The sequence below is a fragment of the Sebastes umbrosus genome, chromosome 15 (assembly GCF_015220745.1).
Source record: "Sebastes umbrosus isolate fSebUmb1 chromosome 15, fSebUmb1.pri, whole genome shotgun sequence".
Classification (NCBI taxonomy): domain Eukaryota; kingdom Metazoa; phylum Chordata; class Actinopteri; order Perciformes; family Sebastidae; genus Sebastes; species Sebastes umbrosus.
In genome coordinates, this window is record NC_051283.1 from 24,907,173 (window position 1) to 24,926,317 (window position 19,145).

Sequence of the window (19,145 nt, forward strand, 5' to 3'; positions counted from 1 at the left end):
TTAACTGTAATTCTAATGCTATTGTAGATAATCATGCATTATCTGGGTCCTTTCCAGTGGTGGAGGAGAGTAGCCAAAAACTGTACTAAAGTACTTTTACATTGCAAAAACAAGTATGCAAGTAGAAGTAAAAGTAATCGTCAAAATAACTACTTGAGTAGGGATGCATCGATCAGACTTTTTCAGTCTTGATATCTCTGTCACATCCTGTGACAGGAAGGCTGGATAGGCTGCCGATACTGTAGCTGTGTCACTGTATGACTGATGCATCCAAAATGATTAACTGTAATTCTAATGCTGTTGTAGATAATTATGCATTATCTATGTCCTTTCCAGTGGTGGTGTAGAGTAGCCAAAAACTGTACTAAAGTACTTTTACTTTGCAAAAACAAGTATGCAAGTAGAAGTAAAAGTAGTCATCAAAAAAACTACTTGAGTAGGGGTGCATCATCCTTACTCAAGGATGGTGCTGCGGGTTCATCAGAACTGGATGAACCTGCTGCCTCCACCTGCAACGGATCTCTGTGTGTCATCCTGTGGCAGGTAGGCTGGATAGGCTGCCGATACTGTAGCTGAGTCACTGTATGACTGATGCTTTATGGACCCAAAATAAATGATTAACTGCAATTTCTAATGCTGTTGTAGATAGTTATGCATTATCTGGGTCTTTTCCATTGGTAGAGTAGAGTAGCCAAAAACTGTACTCAAGTACTTTTACATTGCAAAAACAAGTATGCAAGTAGAAGTAAAAGTAGTCATCAAAATAACGACCCATTCCGGTACCTGGGCTTTAGGTATCAGCCAATACAGAGTGCCAGTGTCTAATTAATAAGCTGTATGCCTCACTGTGTGGAAGTGGCTGGGATCATTCTTTTTATGTGTAAGGAAACATCAGGCTTGATTTAAACATTGCCCTCCAAACTTTGTTAAACAAAATGTAACAAATAAATACATAGATATACATTTTTATTTATTATTTAAATGACAAATTGTACACCAACAACTTGGGAAAAATCTTCAAAATTTACAGGAATCACAATTCCATCATATAATGTTTATAGTATATAAACATAGAATTGAATTTAATAGATCGGCCCCATTGTCACCGATATCCGATCCAGCTGTTTGAGTCAGTATCGGTCCGATATCCGATCCGGTATTGGTATCGGTGCATCCCTTTACTGGAATGAGAGTACAAAAGTATTTACTGAAAATGACTTGACTAGCGAGCAACTTAACAGATAAGATCAAGATAAAAAAACACAAGCACACTACTGTCTTTTCCTCCCAAGTCTTTTATTTGATTTGATGTGGCTGGAATTATTTCAACCACACCTGTATTTATTCATGATAAAATGACGAGTCATCATTTCCTGATCAGACAACCTGCCACGTATACACCCAGCAATAATCTAAGTCTGTGTCTCTCAAGTGTGATCACAAAATATTCCATTAATAAATAAAGAATAGTTTTAAATTACATGCTTTTCTTGTTGTCATCTACATTATATTATGATTTGACTAATAAATCAGCAAATCACATGCATAATATTCATGACAAAAACTAAATAAAAATAGTGTCAACATGTTACAGTGTCCTTGAACTTTGATCATTCAGATGTTCTATAAGTCCCAGTTCCCATCACAGATGGCCACGGAGCACACCCAGGTCTCTCCGATCACATGACGACAATAAGATCAGAGAAGTGGCCAAATCAGTCTCTTATCTTTCTGATAATGTCTTATATGAGATGTCTCATTTTAGGCTAAAATAGGAGATAATGCTGTGAAGTTTCATCATTAAATACCTATTAAATACACCTATTAAATACAGGTGTGTTCTTCACTTTGACCTGATGAAGACCGTCTGTGGTTGATACATCAGTCTTGTCTCCATGAAATAAAAGCAGTTTGTCTTTTATTTCATGTGCATAATCTGGTCTCTCTACTTTTCTGTCTCTCTTCATCCGGCTACACAAAGCACGACAAGTTAAATGCACACCATTAGCTTTGAATATTTATAATACAACAGAAATCAGTACTATACTGTGTGTATATGTTATTAAACGTATTAGAATTAACACAACAGACACACTTACTGCTCTGTGTCAGCTCAGTGTTATCACGGTTCTCTGACGTACTCCGCTGCACTGACGCTTGCCACTCTGCACTGTTGGCTGCTAGCACTATTTGAAAGCACCAACGTCACCGTTACTCCTGCTCCAGCTTCCTGCCGTGCTGCTTTGAACGGAGTCGTGTGGAGGAGTGGCTGCGGTAGGATAACAGAACGCCAGCAGATCTGGGACCACCTGCCTCTTAACAGATCAAGAATGTGTAAAATATGCATCCAAATGTAACAGAGTTAAAGTAATGATTTTTCTCAAAAAATCTACTCAAGTAAGAGTAAAAAGTATGCTGCATTAAAAGTACTCTGACAAGTACAAAAAAAATATTACTTCAGTACATGTAAGGATTAACTACCCACCTGTGATCCTTTCTCAGCCTCACATCAACTCTCTATGAGCTTCAGCAAACGTTGAGATCTTTTTGGCAGATGATCTATTTCTCCCACTGCTCAGATGGGCTGTGGGTTGCACATTTGTACTCTGCCACATCCAAGAATATTAATTAATGTTGCCACTTGTTCAGCTGTCATACTGCTTCTCAGCGCAAGATTTGCAGGGAAGAACATCAGAATCACTTTAATCTTAAAGTACGCTGAATGTAAAGCCTTTGTAGACTAACTGAACACAGAGACAGATGCACCTGGGGAACAGTATGCATATCATAGGCTACAATATGACACGACTTCCCTTTAAAGTCCTCAATCAGACAGCAGAATAAAATCATATTCAATTCTGAAAATATAAATTAAGTGTTTCTTGAGAGCTGCGGGGAAGTTCCACTTACATGAAAGCTATTTTGAAACAGTCGACTAACACCTTCATTTCAAATTAAACACACCGCAAGGCTGTGTCTTCGTAACACAGTCCTAATAAAGAATGCTTTGTTAGGGCTTCTGTTGGTCTTGGATCTGTCTCTCGTATTCAGATATATTAGCTACTAGCTCAGGAAAGAGTTGAACATCACCTGCTTTTACATACTAAGTGCACCATGTATTAATGAATCCCAAAGAAACAAACAAGGCTGCAAGAGTTCACTGCAGCAATTCATTACAACTCACTTAATCATTAGAAGTTTTTTTTTTTAATGGCAAAAAAAGCAACTTCAGTGATCCCAAATAAAGTGCCGTCATTATCATGGATGCAGAGAAAAGGCTCTCTGGGGGAGGCTGGATCTTGATGGCAAGCTGTAACTGGATTTCATCTGATTTATGAAATGACTTTATTGTAATGGCAACCCCCTCATCTTAATGGGATTTTGCATTCTCGATGCTTCTGTAATAACCTCCCCGGTGATTAAAAGAGAAGCTTAAATCTTGCCTCGTTGAAGGATTGGCCAATACAGACAATATTCACATTCCAGATGTGGTGGGCATTTCCATCGTCAAGGCATTAGAGGGGTTGAGAGTATCAGTGTGCAACCTTTAAAAGCTATTAACGCTGATGGGTGACTGTGCATAGTAATCATGTATTTGTAATGCACTTTTTTTTACTGTACCTGTGTAGAAAATATGTAATAATAATCAAGTTTAAGATTAAAGGAATGTCATCAAGGATAAAAACTAGGGCTTTCAATCGATTAAAATATCTAACCGCGATTAATCGCATGATTCTCCATAGTTAATCGCGATTAATCGCAAATTAATCACACAAATGTACCTTAAAGGGAGATTTGTCAAGTATTTAATACTCTTATCAACATGGGAGTGGGTAAATATGCTTGCTTTATGCAAAGGTATGTATATATTTATTATTGAAAATCAATTAACAACACAAAACAATGACAAATATTGTCCAGAAACCCTCACAGGTACTGCATTTAGCATAAAACAATATGCAAAAATCATAACAAGGCAAACTCAAGTCCAACAGACAACAGCTATCAGTGTGTCAGAGTGCTGACTTGACTTATGAAGGGGGCATGTCTGTAAAGGGGAGACTCGTGGGTACCCATAGAACCCATTTTCATTCAGATATCTTGAGGTCAGAGGTCAAGGGACCCCTTTGAAAATGGCCATGCCAAAATTTAGCGCAAGTTTTGGTCGTTATTGAGCCTCCTTCGCAACAAGCTGGTATGACATGGTTGGTACCGATCGATGGATGGTTTTCGAGTTTCATATGATGTCAGTGTCTTCACTCTAGCTTTAAAACTGATCCCGCTACAACCTCCGAAAGATCCTCGACCCGTTGGATTTTTAAGAGGTTAATTAAAAATCACAAGTTGCGTTAATGCGTCAAAGACATTAGTGGTGTTAAAACGAATTTGCGTCAATGGGTTATTATCGCGTTAACTTTGACAGCTCTAGTAATAATAATCAAGTGGGAGAGTAAAGGAATGGCATGAAGGATAAAAGCAATACAGTATTAGTTGTATAGTGTTATATGTATTTATTACACAGCTTTGTTGAATACTCAATTCTGATTGGTCAATCACAGCGTTCTACGTTTTGGTGCTATGTATAACAGACTGTTGCTACAGGCGTAGTTCTGATTTCGGACTCTGGTGGACCGTTTTTGTGTCAAATTATTGATTAATAAGTAAGTAGCCGTGTAATAAGCGGGATAATGTACAGCTAGCGGGTCACTTTTGTGAAATAAACCCCTTCAGGGCGATGCAAGACCCCTCCGTTTTGCTCTGTTGAGGTTTATTTCACAACAATGACTGGCTCGCTGTACATCATCCCTTACATATATAATTAGTGTTATACATAATATGCTCAGAGGGAGAAAGAAGCTTTGAAATCAATTTATTTTCCTCACAAGATCCTTAATCTTTTCAAGCCATATTCTGCCCAAAACCGACTGCTTTAATCTCAGATGTCAGGAACACTCTACTAATTGAACCCCCGTCTGGAATGTGCCCCTTCTTCCTTATCCCAGGGTCAGATCGTATATCATCCCAGTGTTGTCAAGGTCGGATTGTTTATAGGACGATCTGATCTGAGTCCTGCGATAGGGCAGCCTCCAGGCAGAGGCTGCAGAGATAAGATGAGTTGCAGGTAGGACGCACTGCGAGCAGGAACAGTTAATAAGGCAGATGGATTTCACTACATGCCGCGTGTGTTGTCAGGTGCACAGCCGGGCACCCAGAACGCGGAGCAGTGCACTTGCTGTATCAGTGTCGCCGGTAGGCTTTTCCACTCTATATGCTCGGGGCAGTGTGCCAGCAGTGTTAGCTATGATAGTGGTCTTGGTCTCATGCTTTCTTAGCCCGTTTTCTGGGACTATACACGCCTTTGCCAAATTCAGAGCGCGAGCTTGAACTTCCTAATAACCGTTACTACCCATCTTGTTCTTTCTGTTAATTAGCCCTTGTGGCGTTGGAGTGCAGCATATTGTTGAGACATAATTAATCAACCCGGTCTTGTAATTATGCTGGGTTTGGAATGTGAGCTCGGTTGGGAGGCTGGTTGCATCGCAGGGCGTTCGGCTTGAGGTAAACATCTTATTAACCGTGTCAGAGTCCCTCAGCCCACGCGGAGCAAGCATTTTATTGTGTTTTATTGAGGTGGAGGAGAATGTGCAGTTATGCACATTATGGAAATGGGCCTTATAAAAGAACCAAGTTTATGGTTATTATGGTTCCGAGGTGGTCGATCGAATGGAATAATATTCCAGTAGCAGCGTGTGGACAGGGAGATAGTGTATTATCCAGTAAAAAGCCATTTTCTCAGCACAGAGCGAAATGCACTTGTGTATGTGTCTGCTTATATACAGTATGCATATGGTGTGTGGGAGTGTAAAACACACATCACTTTCAAAGGGCAGCTAGTAGGTGAGGACAGAAAATAGAACCTGGATCACATCCCGGTTGTAAGCCTTTAATGCAGGTCTGTCAGGAGAGACAGTATTTTTTTTTTTTTTTTACCGCAGCAGGGTTTTCTTTGGTTCGCCACAGACTGACTGACTGATATGACTGCAGACAAACTTCACACACTCAGTGTGCTCTGTTTGTACACAGTCACAAAGAGATAGAAATACATCTCAGCTGACATTCACGCCAATAAAAACACACACAGCACATACATAAACTCCTGGCTTCACTGGCCCCTCCGGTCACTAAAACAAGGACATAGTTGGTTCCCAACCTGAGGGTCGCAAGAGGTCAAGCAGTCTGTTCGAACTTAATGTTGTATGAATGACACGGTATTCGCAAGTCGTTTTGTGTGCGATAAGAATGCCGTTCTTGCATTTGGCGTGTCATTTGTACGCCATGTAGTCTGTATTGACTGCAATGTAAACGCATCCACATAAATATGTTACACTCGGAGCTAGTGATGTGGAATTTAAAAATGTGGACGGGTCCAACAAACACAGTACTTTCAACCAGGGGACCGGCGTTCAAGACCGGTGTTTGTATCCCAAATGTTGTTGAGTTATTTTGAAGTTAAGTTAGTGACGTGTTTTTACTGACGTTTGTGACGTGTTTTCCGTACTTCTGTGACGTTGTTCCTGTACGTATTTTACTTAGTTTACGTACTTATTTTCAGGACTTTCAACCCGTTCGAGACAGGTGTTGGTGTCCCAAAGTGTTGTTGAGTTTTTTTAAATTTACGTTAGTGACATGTTTTTACTGACGTCTGTGATGTGTTTTCCGTACTTCTGTTACCTTGTTTCCATACGTTTATTTTACTTAGTTTACGTATTTATTTGAAGTCCAACCATGATGTTTCTCCTAAACCTAACTAAACCTACTTTGTTGTGTGGCGTAAAAATCGTAAGCAAAAGAGGTGTATAAATGACACGCGAAAAGGCTAAAATGCGTTCTCATGACACGTGGAATGTCCTTCTAATATCGTGCTATTTATACGCCTTCCCATGAGATCGGGTTAACTCATGAGATGACAAAAATTGGAGAAAAATATCAGAAAATATCTATATCTGCTACAAAAAGGGTTATGTTTTCTTAATATTTACTTTTTGCTTGTAATGTAGATAATTTTATATCTTCAGGCCCTTAGAGTTATTAACCACAAGATTTTGAACCATTTTTGATACTATTTCTATATACTAGATTTCATTGTAAAACTGGCGGAGTCCACCATTACCAGGCTGGATTCAAGTTGCCTTCGCACACATTAGGGATTCACTGGAAACAATGCAGCATGGAAACAATGCAGCATGGAATCCAGAGTAATTTCTGAGTAGCAGCTCAGTGAGCATTTACTGCATCCATAATTCTGGTAGTATGAAACTTTCCTTGACTCTTCGGTCGAATTTGCCTCCTTTCGGTGATATATTCAACCTGCATTGAGGGGTCACAACTAGACGGAGCTTAATTTTAAGGGGTCACAAGCGAAAATAAAAAGCTTCAGAACCACTGCAGTAACACAGAGAATGCAGCGCTGCTACCCTCTGGTCCACGGTCACCCTGTCACATCCCTCAGGCCCGTAATGACAGAGTCCGGGGTTTTAATTTTAGCTCGGCCGAGCCTTTCACCTCACCACAAGATTTGTGTTTTCTTCAGAACACTTCATTTCGCTGAACTAATATGTCGCCAGCTTTAGGCCAGCAAAAACACACATGCCAGATGTGTGCATATAAGTATAGTTCAGACACACTCGGGCACACACGGCCACAAAAAAAAAAGTCACAGAAAGGCGTGCTGCCACTGAGCACTGGTATTTGTACAAGGCAATCACCCAGGATTTGTGTCAGCGTACGGCAGGCTCACATCATTCAGGTGGACTGTCTTTATAAGCTAACCATGTCATTTGAGGAGGAATGGAAATATCATTTTACCAGGCATTTGGCCCATCCAGTGTCAATTTCCAACCTGCTATGTCACTACCCAAATCATTTTAGACATAATAATGCTGCTGCTGCTGCCTCTCATATAGTGCCAATGACTCTACTCGGCTACCCGGAGACGGACTGTAATGGTAGTGGATTTCATTTTGAACGTTTACAATGTCAGTTGCGCTGGTGCTATAGCCAGAAAACAGCAAATTGAACAAATAAGGGGTAAGCCAATCTGTCCCTGAAAGGCAGAATGTCTTTATAAAAAATATCCCATTTGATGGAAGAAAAACACAAATTGACAAATAGTGAATATCCTGCAGAAAGCCATCATCGGTGACATTCATTTCAGAGCACGTCAGTTTTCATTTACTATCAAAGCCTGCACAGTTGAGTAAGCTGCTGTATAAACACAATTCAAGGGGAGACAGACGGGATGACAAATTTCAAATCCATTTCCACCAAATGACTTAATAGTGTTGTTGTGTGGAAAACTCGCAGCAGGTAGGAACAGTTGAGGGAAGCCCTTAGGGCCCTCAGAGAGGAAGAGATCGAGGGCAGGAAGTAAAGGGATTGGGTCCAGCTGCCATCTGTGAAATATCGATCATTAAGTCGCTCCCCCCCCTGGTCATCCTCTCCTCCCACACCACTTTAATGTCCTTCATCCTCACCTTTTATTCCCCTCCACTTGTTCCTTTCCTGTCCCTTTTAAGCACTGACCTTCCCACGTCCTCCAGCTTGGACTATATTTAACAGGAAGTCCAGCCCTCTAAGTTGTAATGTATCATCCCAGTCCTGGCTGGTTTAGCGACACCCGTTGTTACTTGTGGTATCAGCAAGTGCAATTTTAATACTACAGCAACTAGTCGGTGTTACCGGTGTTACACGGTGTTCGGGCACACACTGATTACATTACATACCCACCGCCCCAACCGTCGTTTTGCTTTTTTTTTTATAGAAATAAAACCCATTTTAGTTCATTTTCGCGTATCAGCACCATGTTATCAATACAAAGTCGGATGACGGACGCTACAAACTGAAAGTGAAAGTGTCTCAGCACAGAGCAGCAGGAGTCCGATTCAAGCCCAATGTTATAAGGGAACCATAACGTTAATGAGGTAATCGCCGTGAGGAGGATGGAGCGGGCACGGCAGGTGTGTGCGGTGGAGTGGCGCTGGGTGGAAAGCTCGACCGTAGAGGTCAGACACGGAGCCACCCGACGTTAAAGATCAATGTAAGCGCGCTACACATATTGACCATCATCTTTTCTTAAAATGTGCGGTGTAATCAGTAACACCGTTGTTTCCTCACCGTCACATCCTTAACAGCAACTACTCGTTGAGTCACTGCTTTTCCAGAAACACAACAGAAAAGCAACTTGAGTATCTGTTTACAGCCCGGCCAAAAAAAAACTCACACTATTTTGATAAAGTAAAGGTAAAGTTTGAGGTGCACAATACCTTTTAAGGTATCGACCGAAATAACCCAGTAGTAGTATCGAAACTTCTCTCTCCAGTCAAGCGATACCTGCAATCGATCCTTTCTGGGCCCTGATCTAGAAAAAATGATTCTTTGTGTGGAAGAATTTGTGCTCAAAGCCAATCACAGTAAGCATCCTAAGATTTAATGTGACATGAGATTGGCCCACTACCGTAGCAGCTACAACCCATACTGCCAACAAACAACGGCAACAGTGCTGACAGAGCTCACAGTTTTAACAACCGGTGGGTGGGTGTTACTGTTCCGTGACAGTGGGTTGGGGGATGGCGTCGTTAGCAGTAACCGCTGTGTGAGCGCCGTGCAGTGCGGCGACGATTAGCATGATGGGGGTTCGAATGAATTGGTATCAGTATCACTTTAAGGGTACTGGTTTTGGTACTGGCATCGTTAATTTTTCCAAACGATACTCAGCCCAAGCAGCCTGTCACCTGCAAACTCTTCCTCTCACAGCTCAATGTAGCTGCTTCTTCTTGTTCCATTACTGGCTTAAAAAATGTCATGCAATCAGCTGTGTGATCGCGGTCAGTGATGACCTCGTTGATAAATACATTGCGTTTCCTGTGACAGCTTCACATTAAAAGTTACTCTATGTTTCCCCAGTTGAATGTTTTTAATGTGAAGCAATGGCTCAGAACAGTAAACAGTAAGGCTGAATTAGAAGATTAAAAACTGTGGCTCTGGCTATTTTAATCCATCATGGGAATGGCACTAACAATACCAACTACTATATAAAGAGCTACTTACAGAATGTAATGGCTGTTGCTGAAAAAATACCATACATGGTATCAAAAAAAGGGATTTGATTTCATGAAAATCTTTAGGATTATAACTTTAAACCAGACTATGTTCAGAATGAGAGATCCTCAAAACTGTAGCATTTTTGAGAGGCATGGTAAGGTGAGCAAACAACTAGAGAACTACATTCGTCGCAGTAAAGATATTGGGAGGAAGAGCTGGGCTGTCCTGCTCTGATGGTACACGATCCGCCTGCCACTTTATATTAGCTGATTTCAATGCAGCGTGCATTATTCTGTTGTTTTTCTCTTTGCAGTGTTGACACAACTCCATAGCTTGCTGAGTACACCCTAAGTGAACCTTCCTGGAAAGTTTCTTTGCACTCAAGGCGAGTGCATGATCAAAGAACTGCTGGCCTTGCTGAGTGTATTCTTCATGTCTGTGATTAAGTGTTTTATGCCCACCTCCCCCAGCCCTCTTTCTGAGGATGAAGCAGGAATAATTGAAAAAGGAAAACAGTGCAAAAAGGGGTATTGTTTTCTATGCGAAACCCTCCAGTCAGCTTACGTACAGAAGGGGAGGAGAAAATAGAAGGAAGGAATGATGGAGTGCTGGACAAGTAGGAGCTGAGGGAAGAAGGTATAGATGGAAAACAAATGGAGGAGGGGTGGAGCGGTAGAGCTCTGAAGTCCTGCTCTCACCTTCCCTTGAACTCTGTCCTTCCACCTTCAGGCCCCTCTATTCAATGAGCCTTGTGGCTTTTTTCCAGTGCTAGTCACCCAACCATAATGATCCATCATTGATCCATGACAGTGGGACTTCTCTCTCCACTTAAAGCCACTTACTTGTGTGTGTGTGTATGTGTCCATCCATACGTGTGCATCTCCTTGCTGATTTGCAGCTCTGAGGATGTTGTCAGGTCCAGGCATGCCCCAGAGTTCCAGCGGCTTACATTCATCATTATTTGCTCCTTGTTAACGGCAACGCACCGCCATTGTGCGGTTTGTCCTTGCACACAAAAGTAGGACGGTAGGGATCAACATAAGGCTTTCACACACCTGGAGCGGTCAGGCAGTAAGACGAGGAAATTAAAAAGCTTTCTCAAATGAGTAGTTTCATCCCCCAATATCCTGTAATATTATCTTCAGTGATTATATTCAAGTCACATATTATCCTCCATCCTCCTTGAAACCTGTAATAGCTCATTGCCTCAGAAATTTCTCCTTGTATTGTAATTTATCAATTTAAATTTGTGCTGCAATTATTTGATAAGATAAATCAAATAACGGATGTCAAGTGAAGGCTTTTAAAAAAAATAATAATATATATATACAGTATATATATATATATATATATATATATATATATATATATTATTAGGGTTGTCCATTGATTAAAATATTTAATCGCGATTAATCGCAAATTAATCACACATTTTTTATCTGTTCAAAATGTACCTTAAAGGGAGATTTGTAAAGTATTTAATACTCTTATCAACATGGGAGTGGACAAATATGCTGCTTTATGCAAATGCATGTATATATTTATTATTGGAAACCCTCACAGGTACTGCATTTAGCATAAAGAATATGCTCAAATCATAACATGGCAAACTGCAGCCCAACAGGCAACAACAGCTGTCAGAGTGTCAGAGTGCTGACTTGACTAGGACTTGCCATGTACATACATACATACATACATTTACATAATTGTGTCTTATTGTGAAAGGGCACTTTAAGAATGGAAATGGAAACTCGATGTAAATAATTTAAGTACAACTGCAGGAAGATGGAACAAAAGCAATGGCATTCACTGGCATTAGATTATATAAGGCAACGGAATATATTCTTCATGCCCATCATCATTACCATCATCATAATGATACCCTCCATCACTTTTCTATTACACCTTCTTGCCATCATCATCATCAATTATCCCCGCAACCACAAATCATCAGGACAGAGCTCGCACCGATCTCTCACCGGGGTGTATCCTGAAGAAGATTGAGGTCTAATTGTGTGCGTTGGTGGCGGGGGATATAAAGCATGGAAAAAAAAATTCAAGAAAGGAAAATCAATGCCTTAACTAAAGGAGCAAGTGAATTATTGATGAGGAGTATGTAATGGGATCCCAAGTGTCTATTTCTCCCTCAACTTGGACTGCTTGCTGCTCACGCTGCTACAGCCGTAGCCAGAGAAGTAGAAACGAGGAAGGTGCCAAAAAGCACCCACGACCATCTCCACAGGCAGATTAGCTAACCTGAATTATCTGGTGCCATGTGGCTGACAATACCAGCTGTAGTGTTCTCACACTGGTACCGTAAGAAAGGCTTTTTCTCATATGAACTGGAGATTGTCCGTGCCAGACGCGTTCCCAAATACTTGAAATACTCCATTTGTTTTAGGCAAGAGTGGCGCCCGTGTAGAGCGTGTAGGAGGCAGGACATTACCGACTATCTGTCCCAGAATCGTCTCTCCTGCTAGACATTTTTGTTGGCGTCTTTGTGTAAATTATCGCTCTTCTTCATCCTCGAATGTTTGTATTCTTCCGGTTTCTCAGCCTAGATAAGTTCAGGGTTGCGGTGCATGTGTGATAGGGACATCAAATGCCCAAATGCTTCTTCTACAGTCAACCGATACAGTCAAATACAAGGGCTGTCACCTTTTCAAAAAGTTTGAATGAATTCAAACTAACATGTGTTTGAACGCAACCCCCGTAGCCTAACCCCAAACTCTGTAGAGTTAACGTTGCTTCATTTGCGCTGCCTCGGGTGAGTGACAAGCTAACGTTGCTTTAAGGCGGTTGAATTTGGCAGTTGAGGTTTTCACTACACATCATACAGTATATATACAATCGTGAGTACAAGCAGTTCACTTCACACATAAATCCTTATTTCCTCTACCCTTTTGAGGTGGGGAAATCAGAGGATGCATTGTTTACCCACATCACCCGTGTGCTGTTTGTTTTCTCGCAAGCAGAGAAGGCAGGCATCACTTCTGCTCGGCTGGAGAAGAAGCCGACACGGGGAATGTGAATGAGAGGTAGAGAGAGAGAGAGAGAGAGAGAGCGGCCAGGTGAGACCTGAAAGCTTCCTTTGTGTCGCAGCTGGCAGTACGAACACTGGCCTTCACTGTGAAGCGTTCTCCACACATACACACACCGGTATACTGTACATGTTGTGGAGTTATGGGGGGGATGTTTGGTAAAAAATACGAGGCTGAAAAACCGTTGCAAGTTTGCAGATGTAACAAAAAAGGCCTTCACTCGTTCCCTCCAAGGTGAACGGACGTGTCAGAGCCATAAAGTCGCTCTGTTTGCCTTCTGCGTTTCCAAATCTGCATTTCAGATGCTAAGCACTCTCTTATTTTCTCCTTCACTTCACCTCAACTGTATCTGGCTCAGTTCAACCGGAGCTTGAAGAGCATGATAATATCTAGTCCTGTCCAAGACTATTCAAGAAGTCAGCAGCACATCTCAGCACATATCCGCCTGTAAATATCCATCTATTTCACAGGAATGTGGAGGCCAGAGGGAGACGGAGATAGAGAGAAGGAGATGGATGCTTTTTTTGTAAAGTGCAATGAGTTGTGCTTTTCTCTCTTCATGTGCTCGAGCTGAAGAGGGATTCTGACAGTTTAAAATCCTCTGCTGCCTGTGAAAGCAGCCGTGCTACTTTATTGCTATTTGATTACATGTCTGTATTAAGTGTGATTGGGGGTTGCAGATTACACATGTCTGTCCAAAATGAAAGCTCATACCCTTTGGACAATCAGAAGTGTTAGTTATGGCATCTCTTGAGACAGCAGTTTCAATCCCAGAGCATGTCTCCGTTGTCGTTTGAGGAGCAGCGACTTTGTGTACTGATCTGTATTCTTGTTTGTTTACTTCTCCCCAGGAGGGGCCTTGCAGACGGCAGTCGCGCCAGGCACCATGAGGCAGCAAGCTTGGCCTGAGAGAGCGGAGAAATCACCCTTCATCACTCTCAACCAGGCTGGGCAGCGGAAGAAATGCACACAGAAGCAGCAGCAGTGCATGCCACAGCAGACACAGGCGGATACACACATCTGAGAGTGCGGCGGAGAGCAAATGGGGAAGGCAGAAAGAGGCTGAGAGAGGGGAGTCAGTAACTCAGATTGCATCATCCTAAATGGCAAAGTGGACTGGGCCACCCTCCGAGGCAGTGATGTCCTTGTTAACGCATTGTCCTTCGTTAAAACCTCCTTGTTAGAAGTCACAAGTCAGTCCCCCGCCCCTGTGAGGCCACAGAGCTGAGGGGCAGAGGAGAGGAAAAACCAGAGGACGAGAGAGAGACAGAGCGGAAAAAAGAGACTGTGACAGGCCCCCATGCAGGCGCGTAAGAAGTATGTTCTGCTGGGCTTGTGCGCGTGCTGCTGGCTGGTCCTCTTTTACTGGGGTGGAGGAGTCCAGCTACGTCTGCTCCGGCTGCTGACACGCCAGCGGGGTGAAGTGGTGCGCCCCTGGCCCAACTGGACCGACAGGGCCTTCCTGCCCCGCTATGCCCACCTGGATGAGCTCCAGACGGACCCCGGGACGGCCGAGTCGCCCCGCCAGCGCCGCCAGGCGTGGTCCGCCATTTATAAGGACAGTCGCTGCCGCATGGAGACCTGTTTTGACTTCTCGCGGTGTCGCCGCAGAGGAAGGGAAGGGTTCAGGGTGTATATATATCCGTCAGAGAAAACCGACCGCGTGTCTGAAAGCTACAGGAAGATCCTGACGTCCATAGGTGAGTCCCGGTACTTCACAGCGGACCCCCGCGAGGCATGCCTGTTCGTGCTCGGGATAGACACGTTAGATCGAGACCAGCTATCAGGACAGTTTGTGCCCAATGTGGATGAACGTATCCGTGGTTACCCGCTGTGGAACGACGGGCGGAACCACCTGATCTTCAACCTGTACTCAGGCACCTGGCCTAACTACACAGAGGACCTGGGCTTCAACATTGGCCAGGCCATCTTAGCCAAAGCCAGCCTCAACACAGAACACTTCAGGCCGGGCTTCGACGTCTCCATCCCGCTGTTCTCAAAGGATCACCCGCAGAAGGGCGGAGAGCGGGGCTGGCTGGTGAGGAGCACCATACCGCCACGAAGGAAGTACCTGCTGATGTTCAAGGGGAAGCGCTATCTGACGGGCATCGGCTCAGACACCAGAAACGCACTTCATCACATCCACAACGGAAAGGACATTGTGTCGCTGACGACGTGCCGCCACGGGAAGGACTGGGAGAAGCACAAAGACGCACGCTGTGACCATGACAACCTTGAATACGAGAGGTAAGACGGGGTCCTGTGGCCAGGGGGGAGGGCAGTAATGTTAAAATGAGAAGCGCGGTGTGAGTGAGTGTGGCGCTTTACAGGGATTTAGAGTGTCAAGTGTTATTTTTTATAGTGCTGTTGTTCAGCTTGTCTTCTTATTTGAACTTAACACGCTGTTTTATTGGTCTTTTAGATGTCACTGATTTTCTACAAGCTGTGCTGGCACAGCTTTTGGGTCCCACTGGTTATTTTTGTCTCTTTTTTATGGCGGCACAAGTTTTGTCTGTTTAGGTTTATGATGTTTGGCAGTTGCTTTCGAGATCAAAGATTTTACACACAGACTCGAGTCCCTGGAAATTTAGATTCAGGCCACTGTTTACAGCAATTCTTGTATCAGTGCTCTTAAAAGTACAGCAAAACAGTGGTTGTACAGTAATGGGCTCAACTTGTAATAACTGACCTTAAGCTCCTCTATTATTCAGAGTGTAAATAAATCTTACAAGACGATGGACGACAAATAAGAGTAAGTGCACATGCAGTCATTTCTATTTTTCGTATTTGGGTGTGACAAAGAAATAAACAGCTAATTAATTACAACTGAAACTACGCCGCATAAAGAGCCAAAGCAAAGGTCACCACAAAGAATTGCTTTGTCAAATCTCTGATTACCTCGGAGAATAAACCGCCGCCGGGTGCAAGGTGTGAATGATTGTTATATTTTTAATTTTCATATTTTGTAAAGGTTCTCTTGCTGTTGCATGGGAGATAAGCTTGCCATTTCCACTTTGGTTTTCAATCAGTTTACTGATTCGATGGGGGGGTGGAGTGGATGAAAGACATTGGAAAATGAGTCCAGCAACATCTGCAATAATTAGAGCAATGATTTATGATTAAAACCAACTAATATATGTGTATGACCTTTGCTAGGCATTGAAAACAGTTTGTACAAATGCATGATACTATTTTACAATATATATTTCCACTTCAGCCCCATGTGCTGTGGCCTTTTCACAGAGTGGTTTTCAAGTATGTGAGTGGCGCGCCATTGTTGAGTTAATAATGAAAAGCTTTAGGAAACACACCCATCTGCCTAATACATGTTGCAGCAGCAGCAGCAGCTTGGTAAACATGTCTCATCCTCTGAGCACTTTTCTCTTACTGGCTTATTGGAGCTCAGACAGTGACTTAAAAACAGATGGAAATAGACACATGAACTCAAAAACACACACAATAGAAACTTTTTCATTGTAAAATTATCATTTATATTTTTGTAGGGTGGAGGACGGTGAAAAATAAGAAGAAGAAGTACTTCTTGGTTTCATGCAAAGTCATCATGTTCTATTATTCTATACAGCAGTAATTACATGGTTGATATATAGGAGCTGTACCGCCCTTTAACACAGCCCCTCTGTTTCACTCCTACTTGCTTAACTTACACTTTGCTATAAAAGTCTCTGAAGCTGAAGTGCTGACAGAGCTCCTCATTATAAAGTCTGTGACTGTCCATTCATACACAGATACCAAGGATAGTCTGATGGTGCAGAACATTCAGACACAGGAGAAGATGGATTTCAGTGAAAGATAGAATGGCTGTGTTTGAAAGTGCAAACTAACGTACTGCACACTAACGTACTGCACAATAACGTTCTGCACACTAACGTACTGCTTACTAACCTACTGCACACTAACGTACTGCACACTAACGTACTGCCTACTAACGTACTGCACACTAACGTACTGCACACTAAAGTACTGCACACTAACGTACTGCCTACTAAAGTACTGCACACTAACCTACTGCCTACTAACGTACTGCACACTAACGTACTGCCTACTAATGTACTGCACACTAACCTACTGCACACTAACGTACTGCCTACTGACGTACTGCGCACTGACGTACTGCGCACTGACGTACTGCGCACTAACGTACTGCCTACTGACGTACTGCACACTAACCTACTGCGCACTAACGTACTGCGCACTGACGTACTGCGCACTAACGTACTGCCTACTGACGTACTGCACACTAACCTACTGCGCACTAACGTACTGCGCACTAACGTACTGCATACTAACCTACTGCATACTAGCGTACTGCCTACTACACACTCAATCTATATGTGCTGCATACTTCCTACTAAATTAACAATTAAGTATACCATTATGAGCAGACTGTTCACACTGAAAAATAATATAACTCAAACAATGCATTGCATTGGGAGAGAGACATTTGTAAATCAGCGGATCATTTTTATATAGCCCTTATTTAAATCATTATGTCCTAAGAGTTGTAGAAGAGTTATTTTCCGTCATAATGAGCTGCCATTCATGTGAGCCAAGACCAAGCGGTTGGGAGGCGGGTTGTAAGCATCTTAATTTAATCAGTTAAGAGAACACTCAGTAGGGCTGCAGCTCAGGATTATTTTCATTATGAATTAATTCCATGATCATTTTCTCGAGCTAATTGTTAAGTTCATTGAAGGTCAAAAAATATATATGAAAAATCAGCCTGAGGGGTGACGTCTTCAAATATCTTTTTCTTTTCTCTTTGTCTGATTGACAGTCCAAAACCCTATAGATAGCAAACTCTCATATATGTGAAGCTAAGCTGAAACCATTAAATTACATTTTTGCTTGAAAAGTGACTTAAACGATTGCCAAAATAGTTCACGCTTAATTTTCTGTCAGTCGGTTAATTGATTAATTGACTAATTATTTTAGCTGTGTTAAGCATACTATTCATTCAAGTCTTAATTTCATGCCACAGGACTTCAAGTAAAAAAAAAACTCATATTTATAAGGGAAGCACTGTAAAAGCTAGACATTTTGAAGTTAAATTAATACAACTTAGTTAAACTAAAGTTAATGATAAAAGATTAAGTGCTGTATAATGTTTTGCAGTGTACTATTTTTTACCTGCATCTCTGAATTGCTTCTTCTCTTGTTGGACAGACTGCACTTTTCCGGCACAAGAGAAACCAACTGCTAAACCCCCAATTTAAATCAAAAGCACCCGGAGGTGGAACTTGTTTTCATGTGCTATCAAATGATCGCTCAAAGCAACAATAAGACTTTTGAAATATCGTTTACCCCCGGGGAACGGCAGTTAGGTGATGGTTCTGATCCAAGCACACTCCTTGCTCCTGTGGCCTATAACAAGCCACCTTAGGCTTGTTTACATTGGGCCGGGGATGGAGCCGCTCAACACTGTATGAATGAGCTCATTTATTCCACACAGCCACACTACTCAGACAACCGGGTGGGCAGGGGTGTGTGTGTGGGGTGGGGAGGATAGTGGGGGAGGTCCCATGTGGTATTTTGCGGTAGATTTGGGTACGGCAACGGCTCTGAGGGTGCAAGGGTGTGAATGGGGGAGGCAATGTGAGAGACAGCTGCCGTTTGTAAGAAAAACCACAAAAAGCTGGATGATTTTTTTCCCCCTCTCTCCTCTTTTGTATGAAGTCTTTTTCTCTGGAAACATGAGGCTTTTAGCCCCGGAGAGAGAGAGAGGTGTGAAGGAGGGATGTGAGGGGAGGGGAGGAGGGAGGAGAGGTGAGGGTCCATCTCTCTTTTTGTATCCTTTGAATCTCCCTTTTGGGAGGGAAGAAGGCGATTTCACTGGGGAGAGCATGAAGCCAAATGATCGAGAGAAAAAGAAAAGAGGACAATAAACAAACTCCATGAGCAAGGTTTCTGTTTGTAAAGACATACCCTCATCTCTCCATCTGTCTCCCTCTCTCTTCTGTCTTTCCTTCAGCCATTCTATCCTTT

The 19,145-nt window shown here is 42.5% G+C and overlaps 1 protein-coding gene across 3 annotated transcripts in view; it reads left to right on the forward strand.

The window, feature by feature from the left end:
- The window catches only part of ext1c (exostoses (multiple) 1c), a 94,960-nt gene that overhangs the window by 3,731 nt on the left and 72,084 nt on the right, over nt 1–19,145 (forward strand). For all 3 annotated transcript variants that reach the window (XM_037794843.1, XM_037794844.1, XM_037794845.1), the window contains one exon: nt 13,994–15,389. In XM_037794843.1, the coding sequence (XP_037650771.1) occupies nt 14,443–15,389 (947 nt within the window). In that variant the 5' untranslated portion in view covers nt 13,994–14,442. The remainder of the gene's footprint in view (nt 1–13,993; nt 15,390–19,145) is intronic.